General features: G+C 37.1%; 1 protein-coding gene across 1 annotated transcript in view; it reads right to left on the bottom strand.

The window, feature by feature from the left end:
- LOC149843295 (uncharacterized) overlaps positions 1-26,255 on the bottom strand; it is a 92,817-nt gene that overhangs the window by 63,918 nt on the left and 2,644 nt on the right. The window contains exons 2-6 of the mRNA XM_089999706.1: positions 24,330-24,453; positions 23,586-23,657; positions 22,992-23,093; positions 22,622-22,790; positions 22,393-22,491 (exon numbers count right to left, since the gene is read on the bottom strand). Coding sequence (XP_089855832.1) covers positions 22,393-22,491; positions 22,622-22,790; positions 22,992-23,093; positions 23,586-23,657; positions 24,330-24,453 — 566 coding nt within the window. The remainder of the gene's footprint in view (positions 1-22,392; positions 22,492-22,621; positions 22,791-22,991; positions 23,094-23,585; positions 23,658-24,329; positions 24,454-26,255) is intronic.

The following is a 26,255-nucleotide window of genomic DNA, read 5'->3' as shown; positions in this document are numbered from 1 at the left end:
CTCTATAAATAATCTTTAAGATGAGATCCTCAAGTTCCAAGGCTTCTTCAAACTTCAACCATCATTAGAATTCCAAGCACTTTAATCTTCAAATCTCCACAGTACTTTGGCTCAATCTACGACTTCTCTTAGTTCTTGCAATGACACAATGTGCGCGTGTGTATATAGGTATTAAAATAAAATAAATAATTATAATATTAGATATATATACATATGGAAAGAGGATGGTTAAACATACCAAAACACAAAAAATATAATATATAAAAAATACAATAATTATTTAAATCACAATAATTCAAACAATGATGAGAAAAGAAAAAAAAACTATTTAGAAATATTTCATAAACATTTTTAATAATCATTGAAACAAGAGTTAAAAGAAAGATATAATAGTAAACTTAAATCAAAATATTTCTAAATAATTAAGAAATGTGATAACCCATCAAACAAGAACTACAAAATACTAAGATAACTTTGAAACTATGTCACACGGACTCTTCTAACAGGGCACCGCACCCGCGTCGCACCCACATTCAGGCGAGTGCGACACTTGGACACAGCTTCCTTTGTGTTAGGTGAACTCAACCACACTGAGGTCCATTTCTATCCAAAAGTAGATTCAGTTAACCCTAATCAAGTCCATTTTTTATCTATATTATATATACAAATACATAAATGCACACAAATATACATAGTGTTAACTTAAAACTGTTAAAAATTATATATATATATATATATATATATATCCCCGCACCCAAGTTTTTTTAATGTGCCGCATCGCCGCACCTGCACCTATGTGACATAGCTTTGAAATAATTTCTTAAACATCCAATAAGTTAAATATAGGGATGGCAGTGGACCGGGGTGGGGGACAAGGTCTCTACCCCCGCCCCGTCTCAAAAAGTTAACCTCCATCCCAGTGGCGGGGGGGACTTTGGACCTCCACCCCCGCCCCGTCTCAAACAAATTATCCCCTTCCCCGCCCCCGTCCCGTCCCGCCCCGCCATGGATCTCATCACAAATTCGTATATCATGTTTTTTGTTTTTGATTTTCTATAACATTTTTCAAATTTATGTGAAGATTTTATCTATATTTTTCTGAAAATTTTGTCAAATATCACAAGGATTTTCCGTCAAGAAAATTCACATACGAGATGTATGGCCATGCTTTGAAATTCTACACTTGAATACAGTTTCTGAACAAAGTAAAATCCATACCCTTAATTATGCCCTAGAACTTTGAAAAATAAATGTTACGACATTCTGCAACAAACCTAAGAGAGAATTACATGCAAACAATCAAGCAAATATGGAAGCTAATCCAGTCATAGCAAAAACCTTTCAACAATAAATTAAAGAAAAAAGTGGTGTTCATTACTAAAGAAAATAATAGTGATAGAAGACATAATAAACACAGGCAAAGTGTGAGATGCTTACACACCTACTGAGCATAAGAATTTGCTAGAACACAAAACACACAGGAAGAAGGTGGGAAACCTTCAGCTTTCATGGCTGCCACACACTCGTCGGTCCCATACTGTCCATAGATATCGACCAAAACAGCGTACAAAATCCTGCTATTCCTGAGTCCTCTATGCTTCAAATTCTCAAAATTCCTCCTGATATGACCACATTGTCCTTGTTCTCAACCTGATTGAAAGTCTTTCCATTATACACTCCTGATATGATCTCATCCCTTGCAAAGCTAGTGGACGAATCTGGCACCGACGATGATGGTCGCCGATGGTGGACAGAGAGAGAGGGTTGAGGGCCGACGAATGTGGTGCTGCTGCTGCAAACGATTTAGGGTTAGTATTAGGGTTAGTAAGTTAGTATATATTAACATGGTTTTCTTGTAATTTTATAGTTAGGTTTAAATATTTTAGTAATTTTATTAACGGGGATGAGATGGGGCGGGGATGAGGCGGGGCGGGGGAAAGTGTAAGTCCATCCCCGCACGGGGATGAATTTTGACCTTCATCCCCGCCTCCATCCCCGTTTCATGCCCTTCATCCCCGGTCCAAACGGGGCGAGGTGGGGCGGGGCTCCGCTTTCCCCTAGTCCACTGCCATCCCTAGTCAAATACCCATATTCACAAGATCATATCTCCAAAGGTAAAAACTAAATACTAAATTATTGAGGACCAAAATTATAATCACTTATCAATACGTTAAAATATATGAAAGCACCTATATATTAATATATATATATATATACATATGTACAATACCCGATAAAGGTATTTTGGTCTTTTCACATAGTTGTTTCTAGAAACAACTATTTTAAATAGGATAGATTTATTTTTATATTTTCTTTTTTCTCTTTTAGTTTTTGTTTTTTAGAATGATGTCGTAGAAGGTCATGTCCAGTAACTCATACCCTTCGATGACCACTCAGACTGCAGGTAGATACTTCCCACAACAAGTAGACACACCCATCGGAGACATCACATCGATAATCTTCTCTAGGCTAGACGGAACAAGGTCAAGCAAACCCGCAAAAAAAGACGAAATAAACGAATGGGTAGCACCCGAATCGAACACCACACGAGCATAGTGGTCAACGACTACGAATATACCTTCGATTAGGTCGGCCTAATCGCCCTGCATGGTAGCTGTAGCAACATATACTCTGTTGTTCGTCCTCCGCTGCGCCTGTTGTTGCTACTGCTGTTGTTGCTATTGTTGTCCTCCCTGAACTGCCGGGTTGTTCGGACAATAAGAGGCGATGTATTCAGGCTGTTGACACTAGTAGCAGATCCCCTTGAAGAGAGGACAACATCCCTGAGGATGGCTCTTGTTGCACCTCCGAGACACTGATTAGACCTTCCCCTATCGTTGCCTCTGTTGGGATCGACTCTACTGGACCCCCTGTTGGTGCCCTTGGTGGGTTCTCTGGCTCTTCGCCATGCCGCCCGCAGGTGGGTTCTTCCTCACCCTGCCACTGGTGTCAATCCTGTTATCGCCCCTCTACTGTGATCCACCCTTAAACCGCTCTCAATCCTCATTCAAGATAGATGCAAACTTGATAGTGTCGCTGAAAGTCATAGGACAACTCACCATCACACGAACCTGAAGACCGTCCTTCAATCCACGCACGTACTTCGCCGCCCTCGCCTTATCATCAGCGAACAGGTTCGGGCAGTAATGCTCCAAGTTTCGAAATTTAGTGGTGTAGTCCACCAAACTCATGTTCCCCTGAACCAACTCGAGGAACTGTTGTTGCATACGCTCTCGGGCATAAGCATGGAAGTATGCATCCAGGAACTCCTTCCTGAACGTCTCCTAAAGAATGTCCTCCACACCTATGTACTTCACCTATCGTAGAGTGTCCCACCACTTCTTGGCATTGCCCTTCAGTCCATACCTGCCAAAATCAGTTTGTCTGTCCTCGAACACTGGCAGGATGCAGAACGCTCTCTCGATCTCCTCAACCCAGCTCTCAGTTGCCTCTGGGTCAGCCTTTTCGAAGAAGGTTGGCGGATCCAACCTCAAGAACTTCTCGAACGTGACTACGTCGGGGTTCGAAGTGACCTCGACGGGATGAACACACGTTATCTGTTGCGCTATCTGCGCCTAGACGCGTGTGGTCACAGTCGCTGCGAGAATGTTAAGGGCATTCACAATGAAATCCCTTTACTCCTGCCAGTCAGCATGAGCACCAGAAGACGAAGCACGGGCACGGGTATACATCTAAAACATGGAAAAATATCATAATTTTATACCCTAATAAAACCTACCCCCTTAGGATTGATTTCTGCAAAAATTATAATCTTATAATCACATCAAATTTCTTAATTCACAGATAAGGAATTAAATTAAGTTATCCCTACGGTCAACAACATGAAAATTAAGCAATTTCACAATACTAAGGATAAAGGTACAAGGTAGCTCTTACTAGTGATGAAGACTGCTTCTAGAGTGTGAATCGTGACTTTCTGACACTAGGCCAAATACCAACCTTGTCTTATACAAAGATAATTTGGTACACAAAATAGTTCAATACAAGATTTTGTAGTCTAGCTCTAATACCAATTTTGTAACGACCCCAACTTATCCTCATGAAAAATGAATTTTTTTTAAACAATTGCCAAAACTAAAACCCAAGGATCTGGTGCCTCACAGACTTAACAACTACCAAACCACAAGGGATCTTTACATTGAATCAACCACGAATAACCAACTTTATTAATCAATAATATGAATGTCATAGAACAGAAATAAACTAATGAATGTATTCCAGAGCCACATTGTCCTGAGAAAAATATTTGAAACATTGGGTAAGAACCAGAGATTCTTTGTACGAATTCCTCTAAAAATCCAAATAGAAAAGAAAAGAGCATAAATCAAATTAATGCAAATATTCAGAGAAATATAACAATCATCTCATAATTTATTTACCATTCAAGCATTTAAAAGCAAGTGTAATGCAATGACAATTTCTCACATAAGACAAAACAAGTAAGAATGCATGAACTAATGCAGAACAGTAAAGATGCATGAATAAATTAAGTTACTACTAGAGTTCTCTTTTGCATATATGTCCCTATTAAATGCATACAATTTTAGTTTCACTTTTAATTAAACTCGCAGATACTCAAAACAGACACAACAATTCTCGAAGTTTAAGATAAGTTCTCAGTTGTATCTTAATACATAATTTATATTTTATTATTGGGTTCAACACTTGTTCCTTGACCGATATCAAGAAAACACCATCCATCGGAACATTAGAAAACAACATATAATGTTGGGACATCAGGAAAATCAACATTCACTGGTGCTACTTTCTTGGTATACCAATAACAACAATTGTGTCACAATACCACCCCCAGGCAAAGTGGTTGAAAACTCCCTAAAATCGTGGCTGGAAGGCGAACCACCACAACAGATTTAGGGCCACAAATGCACATGGAGTTTTAGTATCCTCATGGTTTCCCCAAAACCGCTATCTAGGATTCCCACACTGTGAAAGGGACATCTAAGAAGAAAATTAATTACACTTTTTATCTCTTTTATCTTTTTAACAAAATCAAGTTCTTTACACAAGAACCGTTTTGCAAATCAGTATGCAAAACTCAACACAAGACCAAGCCTGATATAATTTAACAATGCAATTAAATTTAAAAGCCAATAAATTCAAGAATGAATTTTGCCATGCATAAAACAAATCTTAGAGCAACACATGCACCTGGCCCACACGGCCTACAGTGGTTCACATTTGACCACTAATGCATCTCATGCAAAATCCTTAATGAACATGCACAAACATAATTGTTCAAAACATGCTCACAATGCACATTCAATCACACACAACAAGAATGTACATATAAAATAATTTGCATATGCATATGAACAAATGCTTGCAACATACCTTCTTTTTCATGTTTCATTTTATGCATAAACTCTCAAATATGGACATGATCATGCATGTAATAAATTTCATGAGTTTCCATGTGTAAGACATAAGCAATTGCAAGCATGATAATCCAATGCATATCATAGCCAATAAATACTTTTGTCATTCATACGCAATAAATCTGGCCATACTACAATGCTCGGGAAGAAAAACATACCAACTGAGTCATAAGACTCATAACTATGCTGCCACACATGTACAGGACAGCATTAGTATGTTGTTGGCAGCATGTTTCTTATACAGAAACATGCAGCCAAATGCAGCGGACAATGTTGCACATAAATGTGCAGCATTGTTCTGCCCTACAATAACCAGCCCACCGAAAACACCAATAGAACTCATTCGAAAGCATTGAGAAACAATTAAAAATCAGCCAATTACGACAGCATGAAGAAGTTATTTTAAACAGGATGCTAACATGGATCAAAAGTTGATTTTTTTGTTGACTCGGTTTTGGAGAACCAATACACCAAAACAATCAGCCAGCACAAGAAGAACCCACAAAATTTCAGCATAACAGGTATGTTTGACAGTTGATCAAACACCGTCATAACAGCAGTCGAATGAAGCAAAACAGCATGCTGAAAAAAATTAAAGTTGACGCACAGTTATGCCAACGATCACGCAGAGAAAAACAGCATGCTTAAAAAAATTTATTCTGATGCATATTCATACCAGCAGTTACATGAAGAAAACAACATAATGGAAAATATAAATCTGATGCATATTCATACCAGTAGTTACACGAAGAAAACAACATGCTGAAAAATATAAATCTGATGCATATTCATACCAGCAGTTACATGAAGAAAAACAGTCATGCTGGAAAAGATAAATCTGATGCATATTCATACCAGTAGTTACATGAAGAAAAACAGTCATGCTGGAAAGATAAATCTGATGCATATTCATACCAACAGTTACATGAAGAAAAAACAGTCATGCTGGAAAAGATGCACAGTCCTACCAGCAGTCAAAAGAGAAAAACAGCATGCTAGAAAAAAAATTAGGCCGATATACAACCATACCAGCAGTCAAAAGAAGAAAACAGCATGCTGGAAAATCTGCAACAGGTCTGGTTTGGGTCAGATCTGATCCAAACGAGACCTCGCATTGTCAATCATATATATATATATATATATATATATATATATATATATATATATATATATATATATATATATATATAGTCAGGGCTTGCGGTAGGCCTGGTTTGGGGTCAGATCTGATCCCAAGCCAGGACCGTGATGCAGCCAGCAAAACTATATATATATAGTCTATGTGCGTGAACAGAAAATTTCCTGAAACATAAATATGTCCACATGTATTTTCACTACACCAAAATAGAAATTAAAATCGTTATTGTATAATGTATCTTTGCATGCATAAGCAGAAAAGGCTATTAACATGAATCAATTCCACAACCAAAGAAATCGACTACTATCAAGATCATCCCTATTTTCAGCAGTGGCTGCTTTAGGAAAATTGACACAACCAAAGAGACATAAAAAAATCGCCACTCTATATATAAATATCTTTTTTTAAAACAGATTTCCCTTTTCCCATGAAATATATATGCACAAATTGAGTATACTTATTTCTTCCCCGTTCGAACCTAGAGAGGAACCCGTACCTTGGATCGAAGACGGAAAAATGATCCGAAAATCTTCGTCAGACGATCGGAACAGAAAAGATCCTCCTTTCCTTCTTCTTCTTCTTGTTTTTTTTTCTTTTTCTTTCTTTTATTTCTTTCCTCTTTTTCTCCTTCTCCCTCTCCCTCTCTAGAAAATGAAATCTATAGAGAGACGAGTTAGACCCTTTTATAATTTTTTTTTTGGGTCTTCTAGAGAGAGGGCGACGTCCTCTCTAGAGTCCTTCTATAGATGATAGAGTTCTACAAAATGTAAAACTCTATCTCTCTCTAACTACTCCTATTTATCATCTTATTTTATTTTATTTTATTTTATTTTTATTAACTAATTTGGGATCTATCTAGAACATCTAACTAGGTAGAGTTCTACTCCATATAGAATTTCACCTTATCCAATAAATTAAATTTTGAAATTTAATTAATTAATATTTTTATTAATTATTTAATATTAAATGATTAAATAAGTTTTTTAGAATATTTCAGAGGGTGTCTCTCCCCTCTGAAAGTCCTCTCATGGCAGAATTCTTACTCAATTTAACATTTAGATTGAATTTAAAGTTTTAAATTGGTTGGACTTGGATTTTAGATCTAGATCTGGATCTATGTCACATGGGTGCGGGTGCGGGAGTGCGGCACTTTCAAAAAACTCGGGTGCGGGGGTGTAGCAAAAATATAACAAATTTATATATATATATATATATATATATATATATAATCCAAAAGTTGGACATAAATGACCCTGGGTGTGTTAAGTGCACCCAGGGTCAGGTTGACCGCATCGGGTGCGGATGAGACACGAGTGCAGCACCCAGTTGAAGAGTCCTGTGACATATATAAAGTTAAAGTCCAAAAGTTGGACATAAATGACCCTGGGTGCGACAGGTTGACCGCACCGGGTGCCGCACCCGCATCGCGTCGACGCAGCCGTGGCACCCAGTTGGGTGAGTCCCTGTGACATAGATCTGGATCAAAGATCCAAATCCATATCGAAAATCCATATGAATCCCAACCTGAAGCAGATCCTAGTTAATATGGTTCTTGAACTGTGTCTAGATCCATTTCAACTTGGATAAAACGGATCGGATCCGATCTGATCCGATCAAATCTAGAAACTAGTAAAATAGAGGTGGGTCATTTAAAAATTATTGCTACTTTGTTTGAAAAAATATACTTGAGTGTTATTCTTGTTCAAAAATATATATACTTGTTTTGAAATTTTATAACTATTTTGATAAGATATTTTCCTTTGTGTAGTTGGAATTCTTTGCTTTTTATCCTCTAAAGATGAGATGGATTGAGAAAGTAATATCTTTGATGAATCATATCATGAAGATAAAGATAGCCAATAAAGGCATTTGATGACGATTATCAATGAAGACACTCGAAGACTTGAATCCTCACTGTAGTTTATCATGTATTTACAAACTTTTGATTACTCACCGTGAGTTTGAGAGGGGTGTTAAGATGTATGTATATAATGTATGTATATAATGTATATATATATATATATTCATTTATCATTGTATCATATATATATATATACATATATATTATTTATTTATTTATTTACCATTGTAATAGGTAAATACCCTTTAGGGGTATTTTTCATCTTTTCCCCTTATTGTAATAGATGCTGTCCACTAGGGACAGTTTTGTATTTTTTGTTTTTCTTTTTTTGCCCTTTTTATATTGTAGGGGCTCTATGGTCATTGGTGTTAAAAGGAAGCCCTTGTTATTCTGTACAGGCCTGCCATCGAGTGAGAGAGAGAGAGATTTCAGAGAAAGGGCATCAGTCCATCGTGGCTGCACCTTTCATTTTATTAATGTGTTAAGTGTATAAAACTAGGGTACAAAAATACCCCTTAATAGCATGCTAATTTACATTATACACTAATTGGATCTGGACCCGATCCATTATATAAATGGATCGAGTCAGACATATACATAATGACGACTTCTTTTCAGCCTCCCTCAAGTTGTGCATGGTGTTGAACCATGAACAACTTGTTTTTCAGAAACCAAAATCTATCCTTTGTCAACCCTTTAGTGAGGATGTCAGCAACTTGTTCTTCAGTTGGCACATACATGGGCTCAATCTCTTTGTCTTCAACCTTTTTTCTAATAAAATGTTGATCTATTTCAATGTGCTTTGCTCGACTATCGTGGATGGGATTGAAGGACATGTTGATGGCACTTTGATTGTCACACAGCAATAGTGACCGAGCAATCGGTTCTCCCATTTCTGTCAGGAGATGTCTTATCCATGTAGCCTCGGCCGTGGCAGTGGCCATCGATCTATATTCAGCCTCAGTGCTTGATCTAGCAACCGCCTTTTGTTTTCTACTACTCCAGGATACCAAGTTTGGCCCAATGAAGCTGCAATAACCGGATACTGATCGTCGTTCGTCTGGATCACCCGCCCAATCAGCATCAGCATAAGTGACGATCTCATGGCCGTCGCCTGGATCTAAGTCTCTTTTCTTGTATACGAGCCCATCACCAACTGTACCCTTCAGGTAACGAAGTATACGTTTGACTGCCTCCATATGTGACATACGAGGTTCATGCATAAACTGGGATACCTGATTAACCGAATATATTATGTCAGGTCTAGTAAAAGTCAGGTATTGCAACATGCCAACTAAGTTGCGATACTTAGTGGGACCTCCATATATATCCCCTTCCTTTGAACTCAGTTTCTGATGAATGACACTTGGAGTTGTTAACGGCTTACAATCTGTCATGTCTGCTTTGCTGAGAATGTCCAACGTGTATTTGTGTTGAGTAAGGGTGAGTGTATCATTTCTTTTATCAACTTCTACCCTCGCAGCTCTCCCAAATCTTTCATCTTAAATCTCCAATTTAATAACTTCTTCACCTGCTCAATGTGACTTTTACAGTTCCCTGTGATGATGATGTCATCTACATATATTAATAGAAGAGTAGTGACTCCTTGTTCATTGTGAATAAATAATGAGTGATCCAGAAGGGACCGAGAGAAGCCATTGTTAGAAATGTCAACCTGCAAGGCTTAGAGATGAGGTAAAGAGAGAAGAGAAGAGTCAGCGGCAATAGGGTCTTTCCTTTTCTTTTCTTATTTATAAATGTTATACAGGGTATAACATTACACAAGTAATAAAGTTAAATTACAAACATGCCACCGCCCACACATCCCGAGGTGGATCCTTGGAATGTGGTGCGGGTCGGATCCATGATCCAAACTAACAGCCTCCCTCAAGTTGAGTATGGTCTTTGATCATACTCTACTTGTCTTTGAGAGCCCAAAACTGATGAGTGGATAATCCCTTGGTAAAGATGTCAGCAACTTGCATATCTGACCGAACATATGCAGGTTCAATTTCTTTTTCTTCCACCTTTTGTCTAACAAAGTGTTGATCGATCTCGATATGCTTTGTGCGACAATGAAGGATGGGATTGAAGGCAATATTAATAGCACTGTGATTATCGCAAAGAAGCATAGAGGACGAGAACGGTTCTTGTAATTCTTGCAGTAGGTGTCTCACCCATATAACATCGGATGTTCCTGTTGCCATTGCACGATACTCTGCTTCAGTACTAGATCGCGCCACTGCCTTTTGCTTCTTGCTACTCCATGTTACAGTATTATTGCCAATAAGAATGCAATACCCCGAAACTGATCTGCGCTCGTCAGGATCACCAGCCCAATCCGCGTCTGTGTAGGTGAATAGTCGATGCCCTGACATATAAGTTGTGTCCTTGGTATACATCAAGCCATCTCCAATCGTACACTTTAAATACCGAAGGATCCTTTTTACTCCTTCCATATGTACATCTGTAGGAGCATGCATAAACTGTGAAGCCTGATTGACAGAGTATGCTATGTCAGGCCTAGTGAATGTTAAGTATTGTAACATCCCTACAACTCGACGATACAAAGTAGGATCATGATAAGTAATGCCTTCTTTAGCACTTAGCTTATGATTTAGAAAGCAAGGTGTGCTAATTGGTTTACAATTCTCCATCCCTGTAGCAAGTAAAATATCAATGGTGTACTTATGTTGGCTCAATGTAATAGTCTCATGTCGACTATCAACTTCCACACCCAGAAAATATCGCAAGGGACCCAAGTCTTTTATCTTGAATTTAGCCATCAGCATAGACTTAACCCAAGATATGTGATCCTCATCACTCCCGGTAATAATGATGTCATCAACATATATAAGCACCCAAACAATGGCTGAATCACTTTTGAATATGAACAATGAATGGTCTAGAACACTTTTAGTGAACCCATGATGCTGGATTTCCGTGGAAAAACTTTCAAACCAAGATCGAGAAGCCTATTTCAGGCCATAAAGAGAGCGTCGAAGTTTACAAACCCAATTTGATGAATCATGCATGCTATAACCAGGTGGTTGTTCCATGTAAACTTCTTCCTTTAGTTCACCATGCAGAAAAGCATTTTTAACATCAAGTTGACTGAGTGACCATCCATGTTGTAATGTGATCATGCATATAATTCAGGGTTTATTAACATTTAAATATGCATGATTTTATGAAATAATGTTTCAAAAACCCAATTTTATGTTAGTTTTTGAGTAAATGTGCTAAAATGATTTAAAAATAGAAAATGCATGAAAAATAGTTTTATTTTTACATTTTTATACATATTTTAGTTTTTGTTATATTCATAAGTAGTTTAGTTTTAGTTTGCAATTAAAAATAAAAATAAAAAAATAGAGAAAATAGTTTTATATTCATTTTAAGTGTTTGTTTTTTTTAGAAAAGAAAAAAATATATAGTTAGATTAGTTTTTGAAGTTTCTTTATAAATAAATAGTTTTGTGTTTGAAAATTTTCATAACAAACCGATTTATACGGTTTTCTTGATTTTTGAAAATGAAAAAAAAATACTAATAAAAACAAACCATTACATGGTTTGTAATTTTTGAAAATTGAAAAATAACTGAAAAAAAAAATAACACAAACCGGCTTGAACCGGTTTGCATTTCTGAAAACTAAAACTATAATAAGGAAACCGGTTCCAGCCGGTTTGGATTTCGTTAAAACAAACAGCAAACCGGTTTTGAACCGGTTTGCTTGTTTTTAAAACCCAGAAAAAACGAAATGGGGAGCGTCTTCACCCTGTACGCCAAACCCCATCTTCTTTCCCCCTCTTTTCCTTCTCTTTCCTACCTTCTCAACCACCGCCGGATTCTTCTTCCCTCTCTTTTCCCCTATCTTCTTCCCCTCTTTCTCTTTCCCTTTCTTTCAATCCGGTGGAGGCTCTTATCAGTCGGGCGATGGCGTGAGGGAGGAGTCTGATTTCTCTTCTAATCCTTCCAGGTGATTCACGGTAAGTTTTCCAAACTATTTTTCTTCTTCTCCTTCAGATCTTCTTCTTTCTCCTCTTCTTCTTCAGTTCTTCTTCTTCATCCTCTCCGATTCTTCTTCTTCTTTTTCTTCCGATCTAATTCATCTTCTACTTCTTCTTCTTCTTCCTCTTCTTATTCTGATTTCTTCTTCTTCTTATTCTTTTTCTTCAGATCTTCTGGTTGTTGTTATATCTGTAAAACGGAAATAAAAAGAAAAAAAAACTGAAAAAAAAAACGAAAATAAAATCTCAGTGGAACCTCCAATTCCTTATTTGTTTTTGTTCATCGGCTGATATTTGTTTTCTGTTGTTTTTACCCTGTCTTCATTCATAGCACAGATTTTCATTGTTTTCCATTTAATTTTCTGTAGGTTTTTGTTTTGGATTTATGTGCATCCGAATTTTAATTTCTGCTTGTCATTCTGTTGCTTTATAGTCTCGTTTTTTTTTATTTCATATGTGTATTGCTGCTTATTTTGCATTTTAAATTTCTGTGTTAATTCATTTCTGAAATTTCTTACTGCTTGCTTCATTCTTTGTAATTCCTGTTTTGTAATTTCTTATTTCCAGCATATTCTATGTTTTGTATTTTCAGCATGTTCGATGTTTGTAATTTTAGTTTATCTGTTTTTTGAATATTTTGTTTTTGTTTCTAATGTCTTCATTTTCTGTTTTATCCGTTTACTAAGTTTCTTATTTTTTTTACTTGTTGTTTCCCTGTTTTTCACCTTATAAATGCATTTTGCTAAGTTTCTGTCTCTTTCATTTCTAATTCCTGTTTTAGTTTTTCAATTTTTTCTGTTTAGTTGAATTGTTATTCATTTTCCTTATAGTTTTTTTTTATTGCAGTTTGTCTTCAATAATGTAGGTTGTTTTTCATTTTATTGAACCTCTTGCCTTTCCTAACATACATTGTCTGTTTTTTTTAATACATTTCAATTCATTTACATCTTTTCAGTATATCGTTAAGTTTCTGTATTTTTTATATTGCATTTTCTTGTGTTACTTAAGTGTTAGTGAATTGAAATTTAGTTAATTGTTTTAGTTAATATAGTTTTAATTGTCATTGAATTTTGATTGATGATATCTTTCATTGTTTTTAGTGTTGAGCTAGTTTAATATTGTTTTACTTCTATATCTGGTACTGCTCGTGTTCATTTGAATTGTGCAGGATAGCACAGACTGGAGCGGAAGCAATTACGTGACACGAAGTACGAAGAATAAAGTCTTTTTGCTTTTATTTTTAGAATTAGGAATTTTAATTGGGTTTGTAAATATTGCACTTTACGCCCTCTGCGAAGGGTATTCATTTGTTGTAATAGTTAGTTGTTTTTACTTTTCTTGAACACTTTACAATTCAATAATTCGGCAAGAAAGAATAGTTTAGATTTGTGTGTTTGAATACAATATATTCTCGTTCCCTGAGTTCGACCCGGTCTCATCCACTAGTGAGAACCAGTTTTTATTATTTGATGTCTGGTTTTCACATGTTTTACATTTAAAAATCTTTTCAAAATTTACAACGATTTAAAAGAAGACATCATAATGCCAATGCAATGATAATCCTGACGGTGCCCAATTTTACTACCGGACTGAACGTTTCATCGTAGTCATGCCCATACTGCTGTGTGAAGCCTCGTGCAACCAGACGAGCCTTATAGCGCTCAACACTACCATCCGGTTTGTGCTTGATCTTGAACACCCATTTGGATCCTACAACATTCTTGTTATTTGGCCTTGGTACAATTTCTCATGTGTTGCATTCATGCAATGCTTCCATTTCCTCATTCATCGCCTCTACCCAGGCACGGGAATGAACAGCCTCATGAAAGGAGAAGGGTTTTGTTTCCTTGGACACTCTAGTTAGAAATGTTTGAAAATCCAAAGAGAAATTCTTATAACTTACCCATCGATCTATAAGGTGTCTAATCCGAGTGGAATGTCGTAGAGGAGTCTCATCATTAACTGGATGAACTCTACGAGAATAAACAAGACCAGAAAAACGTGAGGATGTTGTTGTAGGAGGAATGTCTTCCGTATGTGGTTCCACAACAAAAGTATAAGGTTCATTATCTATCGATAAAGCTGAATCCTCATAAGACAACAAGTCATATAAAAGTGAGTCACTGAGCCAAGGATCATAACTATCCTGTGTATCTATGGAAGATGAACCCAGAGTGTCAAAGTTTTCATCATCAAAAACAACATTTCTAGATACCCGAATTTTGCATGTATGAGGATCATAACACCTGTATCCCTTATAGTCATTTGCATACCCAAGAAACTTGCACTGTACAGCTCTGTCTTGAAACTTATTTCTCAATGAATGATCAATATGAACATAACATACACAACCAAAAGGATGTAGTTCTTCATATGATGGATGACAATTATAAAGAACAAAATACGGAGAATTATCTTCAAGGATGGTCATGGGCAACCTGTTAATAACGTAAACAGTTGTATGGAAAGCCTATGTCCAAAGAGAGAAAGGAATACCCACAGTGTGCATCATGCTCAAGGTTGTCTCAACAATATGCCTGTGTTTTCTCTCAGCTACTCCATTTTGTTGAGGGGTATGAGGGCAAGAAATGTTGCGTGTAATGCCATGCTCCTTCAAATATTCACTAAAATCATGGGATATGTATTCTCCCCCCCATCACACTGGAAATATACAACATTGGTATTGAATTGGTTTTGGACTAGTACATGAAACTGTTTGAACAACTTGAAAACTTCATGTTTATTTTTCATGAAGTAAATCCAACTAAAACGAGTGTAAGAGTCAAGAAAGAGTGCATAGTATCGAGATCCAAAAAGAGAGGCAGTGGGCGCAGGACCCCAAACATCTGAGCATATAATCTCAAAATGCTTTGTTGCTCTTTTATTGATACTATGAAAAGGAAGTACATGACTTTTGCATAAGTGACAACTTGGACATTTTGACTCTAAACTGACTGCGGGTATTAAACCTTTAGCAAACAACTTGTCAAGAAAAACTTGACTACAATGACCCAAACGAAGATCTCATAAGTCTGGCTTATTAAGTTTCAAGACTCTAGATGAAGAATTATGATCTGTAGATCGACTCAAAAATGTTGGGAAGGAAGAAGCAGAAGAAGCCACGGCTACGGAAGACGACGTCTTTAAAGGCACATGAGATTCTTTAAAGACGTACATGTTCCCGCGCCGGTCACCTTTAGCGAGCGTCTTCTTGGTGTGAAGATCCTTAAGATAAACAGGAGTAAATTCAACGGAAGAATTTGTTTCATCAACTAATTTTGACACAGATAGAATATTCTTTTAAATAGCAGGTGTGAGTAAGACATTTGACAAGGGTAATTGAGATTCAGGCAAAGAAAGGGAGACATTTCCAGTGTGAGAGATGGGGTGGTGAGATCCATCTCCTATGACTATAGTGTCATTTCCAGTGTAAGGAGTCAAGTGAGAAAATTTACCTGCATCAGAAGTAACATGTGTTGCTGCCCCTGAATCAATATACCATATACCTTCATCATTTTGGCGCAAGTTCATCTGATTGAAAGTAGTCATAAGGATATTTTGTACGTCCTGTGGAAGAACCTGTCCCTGAGAGGTGCGAGCAAACTGATGAGTTGCCTTCTACCCTGGCCTACTATCTGACCTCCCTGTTTTGTTCTGGTTCTGAGGATTGTACCAGCAATGTGCTTTAACATGTCCCCGCTTGTTGCACAGAAAACAGGTAGGAACACATCCCCCTCGTGGTACACTGCCTGAACCAATACCTCCTCCACCTGGTGTAGGTAGTAATCCTCCTTTGTTCATAGGTGTTCCATTGGGACGAGGAGGAGTAAATAAGACTCATGTTTGAATAGGCGTATGTGCCATCATCACAGGATGGGCATCATCTGACGCGTGTTTCTAATTTAAACTGACCTCATATTGCAAAAGTTTAGATTTAAGATCATCAAAACATGGAAGAACTGAAACAACCTGGAGTGTCGTGCAAAACATGTGATATTCAGGTCCAAGGCTACCTAATACCTGTTGTACCATATCCTTATCTGATACAGGACTTCCAATTGCAGCTAACTGATCTGTAATCACTCTGACATCCCCCATGAACTCTGTAATGGATTTGTTTCCTTTTCGCATGGATTGAAATTGCCACTTGAGTTGTAAAGCCCGAGATTCGGAAACCTAAGAAAAAGAAAGAGCTAGTCCATTCCACAACTCGGCAGCAGAGTGATCATCAGAAATAGTTTGTAAAACACGATCAGAAAGTGTGGAAGTTATGTAAGCAACTAATGTCTGATCCCGTTGTATCCATACGTCATAAGCAGGATTGGTGATTCGAAGTTGACTCATCTTCCTATCTTCACATGTTATTTCTTGCATGATATGTGTAGGTGGGGCGGGTGATCGCCCATCTAGATGCCCATAAAGACCATGACTGCAAATAAATGGCATAATCTGACGTTTCCAAAGTAAGTAGTTATCATGAGATAACTTGTGGGTCATGAGGTGGTAAGAAAACTAGGATTCAACTTGGAATCCATGGATTATATGAAGAATGAGATGCCAATTGTACCAACAGTGTATTGAGGGGAAAAACAGCAATGTTGTGTGCTGAAAATAATATCAGCACACACGTTACACAGAAGAATAGTGGTGTGCGAGCCAGAAAATTATTGAATGTCGATTGTACTAACAGTGCATTGAAGGGAAAACAGCAATGTTGTGTGCTGAAAATAATATCAGCACACACGTTGCACAAAAAATGATATCAGCACACACGTTACACAGAAAATGATATTAACACACACGTTACACAGAGGAATAGTGACGTGAGAACCAGAAGAATATTGAACAGAAATGTTTTGGGGAGAAAAATAGAGATTCGACAGACTGAAAACAGAATGTTAAGACGTGCGTACCAGAAAATACTGAAAATGAAAAGAATCGAAAGAGAAACTGGAATGACGTGAAAGAGGATTAAGAAAAAGAGGAAAAAAGCAAATTTGATTAAGGAAAAAGGAACAGAAATAAAACATGTGTCCTTTAGCAGCACGTGTTGGTCTTTAGAGGCCTTCTAGATGATTGATTTTCGCGCCTGTGCTCTGATACCATGTCAGAAATGTCAACCTGCAAGGGTTAGAGATGAGGTAAAGAGAGAAGAGAGAGAAGAGAGGAGTCGGCGACAATAGGGTTTTTCCTTTTCTTTTCTTATTTATAAGTGTTATACAGGGTATAACATTACACAAGTAATAAAGTTAAATTACAAACATGCCACCGCCCACGCATCCCGAGGTGGATCCTTGGAATGTGGTGCAGGTCGGATCCATGATCCAAACTAACAGCCATGCCATTGTATTTCTAGAGAAAAACTGTCGAACCAGGAACGAGAAGCTTGTTTCAAACCATAGAGTGCTCTCTTTAACTTGCATACATATTTTTTGGCGTCTCGTTCTGCATATCCAGTGGGTTGTTCCATGTAGACCTTCTCTTTTAAATCCCCATGCTGAAATGCATTTTTTACATCCAGCTGGCTCAATGTTCATCCATGTTTAATGGCTAGACTCAACACAATGTGAATGGTCCCCATTTTAACTACAGGACTGAAAGTTTCATCAAAGTCTTGGCCTTCCTCTTGTGTGAATCCCTTGGCTACAAGCCTAGCCTTGTACCTTTCGATGCTCCCGTCTGGTTTATACTTTATCTTGTACACCCATTTTGACCCAACAATATTTCTGTTTAGTGGTCTAGGTACAATCTCCCATGTCCCACATTCATGTAAGGCCTCCATTTCTTCATTCATTGCTTCTACCCATCTTCTAGAGCTCGCAACTTAATAGAACATAAGGGGCTCATCCTCTTTACTTATGGATGTCAAGAACAACTGAAAATCCAGTGAAAATTTTTTAGAACTTACCCACCTGTCAAGCGGATGTCGAATTTGTGAGGATCTTCTGATATCCATCGTCTGCGAAGCGGATGATCCAGATGGATCTGTACTCGTACAAGAAATGAATGAGGGCTCTTTCTCTCGTCGGGTGTACACAATACCCTTATACCTTGTTGGCTCCATGTCATGTGTAACAGTCTCCTCCGTTTGAGTTTCATTGGTTGATTCCTCATGTGTCTCCTTCTCACTGCAATTTTCTGGACAGTCGACTTTACCATTGGAAAAGAGTTCTGAATTTAACCATGGGTAGTATACATCAATGTTGGGGCTTGAGTTATCAGCATGAAGGGTTGAATTAGCATCCTGATCATCAAAGTTCATTTCATCGAAAATTACATTCCTTGATATTTTGACACGCTTACTCAGGGGATCATAGCACTTGTACCCTTTGTAGTCTTCTGCAATGTGAACATAGCAAACAGACCCAAACACACATAATTCATGATAATCAGGTTGTATGCCAAAAAGAGAGAAATATGATGACTTATTTTATAAGATACTCATGGGCAATCGATTTATCACATGAACTGTGGAGTGAAAAGCCTCAGTCCATAATGATACAGGGAGATTGCTCCTGTGCATCATGCTCATTGCAGTCTCAACAATATGTTGATGCTTCCTCTCAGCAATCTCATTTTGTTGAGGTGTATGCAGGCAAGACGCTCTTCTCTTTATCCCATTATGTTGGAGGAAACTAACAAAGTCACTCGAGGAGAATTCACCTTTTCCATCACACTGAAAATTGAGAATGTTGGTAGAAAAATGATTTTGAACAAAAGAATGAAATCTCTGGAACAATCCAAAGACTTCTGATTTGTGCTTTATAAAAAATATCCAAGTATAACGTGAGTAACTATCAATGAAAATAAGATAGTATTTACTGCCAGAAAGAGAAGTAAGTGGGGCAGGACCCCAGACATCTGAACAAATGACCTCGAATGGCCTTGAAGCTCTTTTATTAATAGAAGTAAATGGTAAAACATGAATTTTACATAAATGACAACTAGAACACTTTGTATCAACGACTTCTGAAGTCAGACTGAACTTTGGAATGAGATTATTCGAGACAAGTTTTTCAATAAAATGGCAACCACAATGGCCAAGACGACTATGCCAAAGTCTTGGCTTATTACATTCAGAAATAGTAAATATAAAATCAGGATCAAAAAAATGACGTTGGTGAGGCTTTAAGGATGAATAGTCGGAATGAATGAATGAAGGATCTTCTTGAAAGATGTACATATTGCCCCATCGTTTTCCTTCAGCGAATGTCTTCCTCGTGCAAAGATTCTTGACATAAACAGAAGAGGGAGTAAATTCAACTGAAGCATTAGCATCATCAACAAGTTTTGAGACAGAAACAATGTTCTTTTGAATATTAGGTGCATAGATGATACTTTGAAGTTTAAGAGAAGACTTTGACATGTGTATAATGGGATTTCCAGTACGTGAGATTGCGTGATGAGATCTATCTCTTGTGACTATGCTATTCTTACCAACATAAGGAGTAAGAGTCAAGAGTTTACCTACATCACCCGTGACATGAGTAGTTGCTCCGGAGTCGACTTACCAAATTCCTTTGTCATTTTGCTTCATATTCAATCCTGCCAAGGCTGCCAACAGCAACTCTTTTACTTCTCCATCCTTCCTAACCTTTGCTTGTGGAGCTTTCCCTTTGTTTTGAGGATTAAACCAACAATTTGTTTTAATGTGCCCTCTCTTGTTGCATAGGAAACAGGTGGGAATGGGTCTTTGTCCTTGGATATTGGGTGTTGGAAGTATGCCACGACCTCCATAGGTATTTCTCCCTTGGCCTCCTTTTCCTCGAAAAGAACTTCCTCGTCCTCGACCATAACTCATTCCCATAGCTAGCACATCTTGTGTTCCTGAATGCCCATGAGAATCTTCAGAAGGTCCTTTCAGAGTCATCTCATATTGCAATAATTTTGCACGAAGATCTTCAAACTTTGGAAGTTCTGGTAAACATAGTAAGGTTGTCGTCATAACATGATAGTCTGGCCCCAATCCACTCAAGGTTTGTTGCACTTTATCTTTTTCACTGACAAGACACCCAACAACAGCCAGCTGGTCTGTGATGCTTTTCATTTTATTCAGGTATTTCATAATAGACATGGAATCTTTCTTCAGCATTTGAAACTCTCGCTTAAGAAACATAATTCTTGCCTCAGAAATTTGTGAATATGTTTGAACTAGCGTATCCCACAGTTCCTTGGCCGAAAAATCATCAGGAAGAGCAATAAGAACCTCCTGTGAGAGAGTTGAAGTGATGTATGCCACTAGCGATTGATCCATTTTTATCCAAGCAACATATTCTGGATTCTTGTGGAGAACAACAGATTGTTCTCCTTTATCGTCTGCTTTTTCCTGCGAAAAGAATTCTGGAGGCGGTGGAACCGATCCATCCAGATGACCAGAGAGGTCCTGACTCTTTATAAATGGGATGATCTGTCTTTTCCAGGTTAAGAAATTGAAGTTATTCAGTTTTTCAGAGACTAGTTGACCGAGAAAACTTGAGGACAGACATGATTGCGCACGAGTAAAATCCATTTGAGGGAAAATCTGAACTGACACTTAGGTATGAAAAACAAAACAGAGGGTTCGGCTAACAGGACACTCGGCTGACAGGTGACAGAAAGAGAAAACAAGTTCACGTGAATTCCAGGTGATGCAGAGGGCTCGGCTAACAAGACACTCGGCTGAGTAAAATCCAGTACCAAGTTCACGTGATTTCCAGGTGATGCAGAGGGCTCGGCTAACAGCTGATGCACCAGGTGATACTTGGCAGTCAGAAAAACAAAAATAATTTCAGAACCAACGAAATCAGCAGAGATTAACAGAAGAATCACAGATTAACAGAAATTTCAGAAGTGCAGATTGTAGAAAATCAAAGGGAATCACAGTGATCTGAAAAAAAAAAAAACAGATTTACATCTCTACAGAGATAGAGTTTTCTCACAGCAAGAAAGAGGATCACAGAAAATCAAATAGAATCACAGAGGTCGAGTTTTTCACAGGAAGAAAGAGGAACCTGCACTTTACGTTTCCAGATTCACGTGGAGATTGAGTTTCTCACAGAAAAAGAGGGGAACCTGTCATCGTGAAACTGAGTTCAACCTTTTTACACCCAGACTTGGTTAGATCCACGCAGATCCACGCACTTGCACTTTACGTTTCCACAGTAGTCGAGTTTCTCACAGAAAGAGAGGGGAACCTGTTGGCTTTCAAGTTGATAGACTGAAAAACGAGGCAGCCCTTCACTCTCAGACGTCACGCGGCTCTGATACCATGTTAAAAGGGAGCCCTTGTTCTTCTGTACAGGCCTGCCATCGAGTGAGAGAGAGAAAGAGAGATTTCAGAGAAAGGGCGTCAGTCCATCGTGGCTGCACCTTTCATTCTATTAATGTGTTAAGTGTATAAAACTAGGGTACAGAAATACCCCTTAATAGCATGCTAATTTACATTATACACTAATTGGATTTGGACCCGATCCATTATATAAATGGATCGGGTCAGACATATACATAATGACGACTTCTTTTCAATTGGGACCATAGTCGTTGGGAACTTGGGAGCCCCAAAGGTCACATTTATGACTGTTGGGAGCTCCCAATGGCTTTAAGCCTTTTGTATATAAAGGGACTACTTGTCCCTTAGTTTGACTTGTGTATGTGCATCTTCACTTCGTGTTAATGATCATGTAAGCCCTGAGAGGCCTTTGTTTTGTATTTCAGCATATTTCATTACAGTATGCTGGCTATGCTGATGGTTGACAAAAACTAACAAAGTTTAAGAAAAAGCATATAGTCATGGATCTAATTGCAGTAACAGAAAACTCTGGGAACTGCATTGCCAATTGCACACTCATACATATAAGTACCAAATCATCACATTTAATCTGTCGCAAGCAATAGTTATTATAGCTACTAGATGAATATCAAAAGTCAGACTGCAAATATGGAATTAGATTAGCATCTATCAAAGGCAGTTATGTTGCTTGGTTTACCGAGAATCCGATACATCATCCTTGCGAGACAGAACTTCTATGGCATGCTCAAACACAGAAGTAACTTTCTCTCCCATTTGGATGGCATGCACAGAGAAGCTGTAAAAGTGTTGTGAATCAATCATATCAAATGGTCAACCAGATGTAAGACCAATTCTGTTATGAAAGAACATGGCAAATATAATATCTAAGGCCAAATATAGAGGCAAGAAGGTCATAGACAAATTACTTGTAATTTACATGACTAACAAGGGGAAGATGGTGGCTTGCTTGTCCATCTAGGCTGGTCTTAGAAAATGGTCTCAAAGGCTCCCCAACCTGTTGAACTCGAGTATGCTCAAAAATGTGATCAATTTTGGTAAACCACCTCTCTAGCTCTTCAGGACCAAGCTTGAATTCTGAAAAATATTTATGTCATCAAGGTCATACTTGAAAAAACAAAAGATTTATAATGCCTCCGAAGAATGATTACAGTTATGGAATAGCCACTATTTATCCACAACCAAAGTACGGAATTAAATGTTACAGAGAACATGTAAGAAAATACAAAAATCATCAAGATGACAAGATATTATATGACTGCAATAATGGATACTCACCATGGTTTCCCTTTCCATCGAACCCTATGAAAATGAAATTGACAGGGATTGGAAGGTACAAGGATTCAACTTCTGAAAGCTTCAAATAGTTTCCAATGCTTCCTGAGACAAAGGAAGTTGAAGTCAAATGATCATGAACAAAATGAACTAAAATTTATTGAGCCTTATTGCAAATGCTGGTATAACTCTGATTGCAAACAGCTCAGCTGCAACAGGCTAACTGTTGTAAGTAATTCTAGCAATCATATTTTATGTGCAATTCATAAAGCATCAAATGTAAGTAAAGAACACTTCTGTGAAGCACTTTTCAAGACCCAGGAGAAGAATGCAAGTGCAGAAAGAAGGCATATAGCATGGAACTAGCCAGATCAAAGTATCAAACATAAAATAGTCAAATGAAAGATAACCCATTTCCAGTTTCTTTCTTTTTATTTTTCTAAAGAACTTAATTGGTTTCATTTGAAAAGGGTAGAAGAGGCTGCTTATATTTATGCCCTCAAAGAAACATTTTGCTATCGAAAAACAAAACTGTGACTTATTTAGACAATGAAACTTCCAGTGGACTAAGCAAAACTCTATAACCCAAACATTTACCTGCTCTCGTGTAGTTAAGTACACCCATCTTGCTGGAGCTAGAAGACTCCATACTTTCCAGATCATCAAAACCTGCAACATCAAGAGTATCAGTTTAACAAAACCAATCCAAACAAAAGTTGGCAAACTACAGCAACTGTCTTATTTGGAATTGATGACATACAGTTGTCACTTGGCATAGATTTTTATGCTCAATTATCTCGTCCTGTCACTTGGCATAGAACTTCATGCTCAATTACCTTGTCCTTTTCTTTGAAAACATGTGTGCAAGCATGAACATATACATGCATGCATCTATGAGTTTTGAAAATTACTAGTGAAAGCAAGCTACTGGAACTTGATGTCATCCACCAACGGAATTTTCATCAATAGAATGCATATTCCACATAGTAATAACCAAGAACCTAAAACAACAAGCACAAATATTTTCTAACAAAACATAGTAAGATACCTAGAACTCTCCAATACATTTACCATTAGCAGGTTCACTTGGACTATGTTATGTTATATTTTATAGGCTGCATTTGTAGATGGAAAATGAAAAAAAATCATCATATTCACCATATTCTAGAAGTATAAACATTAGGTGATAAATTCCATGATTATGACATTATTATATCTACCAGACCAGTTCAATGCACAATTATTCCTTTAGAACAATACCAAACCATCAATACAGTGATCGATGACACCTGTTATGTAGGGGGAAAGAAAAGAAAAAGCAAATCCACATAGATAGCTTACCACCATGAATTACATCCTCATTCCAAAATTTGCTCTTTCCTTTAAGGTTAAATAGGGAAAAAACAGAAGATTTCCCAGTCTTTCGACTACCCCAACCAGCTCCTAACACTCCAGCTGCTAATACCTGAACAACATCAGACAAAATCAGTTGAAATAATATTAACTACGAAGTACTAAATTTTAATATATTATGATGCAAGCACATAATTAACTGCCTGGTAACCAATGCGTAAATAGGTTGCAATTTCCTATGAAGGTTTGAATTTTGAGATAGTATGACGGTTATTAAAATATCAATAAAAGATATAAGCAAATAAGAATAAATTGGATGTTATCAAACCAACCAAGTGTGTATGTGAAACTGATTGTCTATGTTTCTTTCCCTTTACTTTGTATAACCTTGTCAAGTAAGGAACAGTTTAGTCCTTATGTTGAATCATCATAGAGTAGGATATGCTTGATCTTTCTATTTGTTTCCTAGAGCTATGCTGGCCTTTTTATTCTTTTTTATTTAATATTGTAATATGCGCTATGTAATGGTTTCATTTGTCTCCTAATCATTGACTATGTCACATAGACTTGGACGTGGGTATGGGACAGGACACGTTTGTTACAATACAAGAGTTCAGTAAAAGCTACAACACAGGGAACGTGGGCCATCAGATACAAATAAAATAACAAAAAGTTAAAAGTAAAGTGTGCACAATGTACAATGTACACAATGAAGCATGACTATATTCTTAAGTGCAGATTCTTGAACAGTACTAGTTCACTATAATTATTAAATATTAAATAACTAACCTAAGCTAAATTTGAAATGCCTGTAACCAATGACAAATTTTAAAAGAAAAAATGAAATTTACTACAGAAAAGGGATCCAGATTCCAGATCATTGTGAATTTAAGGATACAATGTTGACCATGTCCAAACATTGGTTGATTGTATCCACAAAGTGTCTTGAGGTGTCTAGTGTAGTGTTGTGTTGACAAGAGACACACGCGTTAGGGGAAGTGTCCATGTGACATAGACTACTAATGGGAATATGACGATTCTTTCTATGTCAAGTCCCTAATCTTTATATGGCACTTGAACATCAATTTTGTTATTGTCATCTTAGATCCATGTGTTTCTTATGTTGTAAACATGATAACTGTGATAGTCATACAGTTTGCTAACGCCCTATGCAGTAAAAAACGCTGACTAGAAACCGACTAGTTCACCAAGTCGGCCTTGGCATAAGTAAAAGGACTAGGCTTTGCAAATCCTAGATGGGTACCTTAAAAGGTATTAATTTTTCCGAATAGGCACCGACCAGGGCACCTAGTCGGCAGCTAAGCTGCCCGGGACTAGGCATGAAGGAAGTATAGTCATTTTATTGTTATTAACTTATTATATGTATTATGTTAATTTTTTGTAATTTGTATATGTATATATATAATTATATGTGTGTGTGTGATTTGTTCTGTGAAATGATGAAAACATGCTTAGTTAATTATATATATATATATATTGATTATGTTTTGAATATGTGTTTGTGTTACTTTGCTTTTGGGATTTTTTTTGTGAAACATTGAAAGCATGCACAGTTAATTTTAATTAATCATGTTTTTTACATTTGTGTTACTTTGTTTCTAATGAAATTTTATATAAATGCTTAAAAGCATGTTTAGTATTACTAATTACGTAATATGTTATTTATATATGCTTGTGTTACTGTGCTTCTATGAAAGGCTGAAAGTATGATTTTTTGTATAAATAAACAAATAAATAAATACACACACATATACACATTTTTTTATTATGCTATAAATATGATAAATATGTGTGTTAAAATCAGCTAAAAGCATATTTTGTTGATTATACTGAATATATTGTGAATAATTGAATATATGTGTGCATGCAATTATGTACATTCTGGTTATGTAT

The sequence above is a fragment of the Nuphar pumila genome, chromosome 3, assembly GCF_984573655.1.
Source record: "Nuphar pumila chromosome 3, dmNupPumi1.hap1.1, whole genome shotgun sequence".
Taxonomy (NCBI): Eukaryota; Viridiplantae; Streptophyta; class Magnoliopsida; order Nymphaeales; family Nymphaeaceae; genus Nuphar; species Nuphar pumila.
This window is presented reverse-complemented; position numbering and strand designations above follow the sequence as displayed.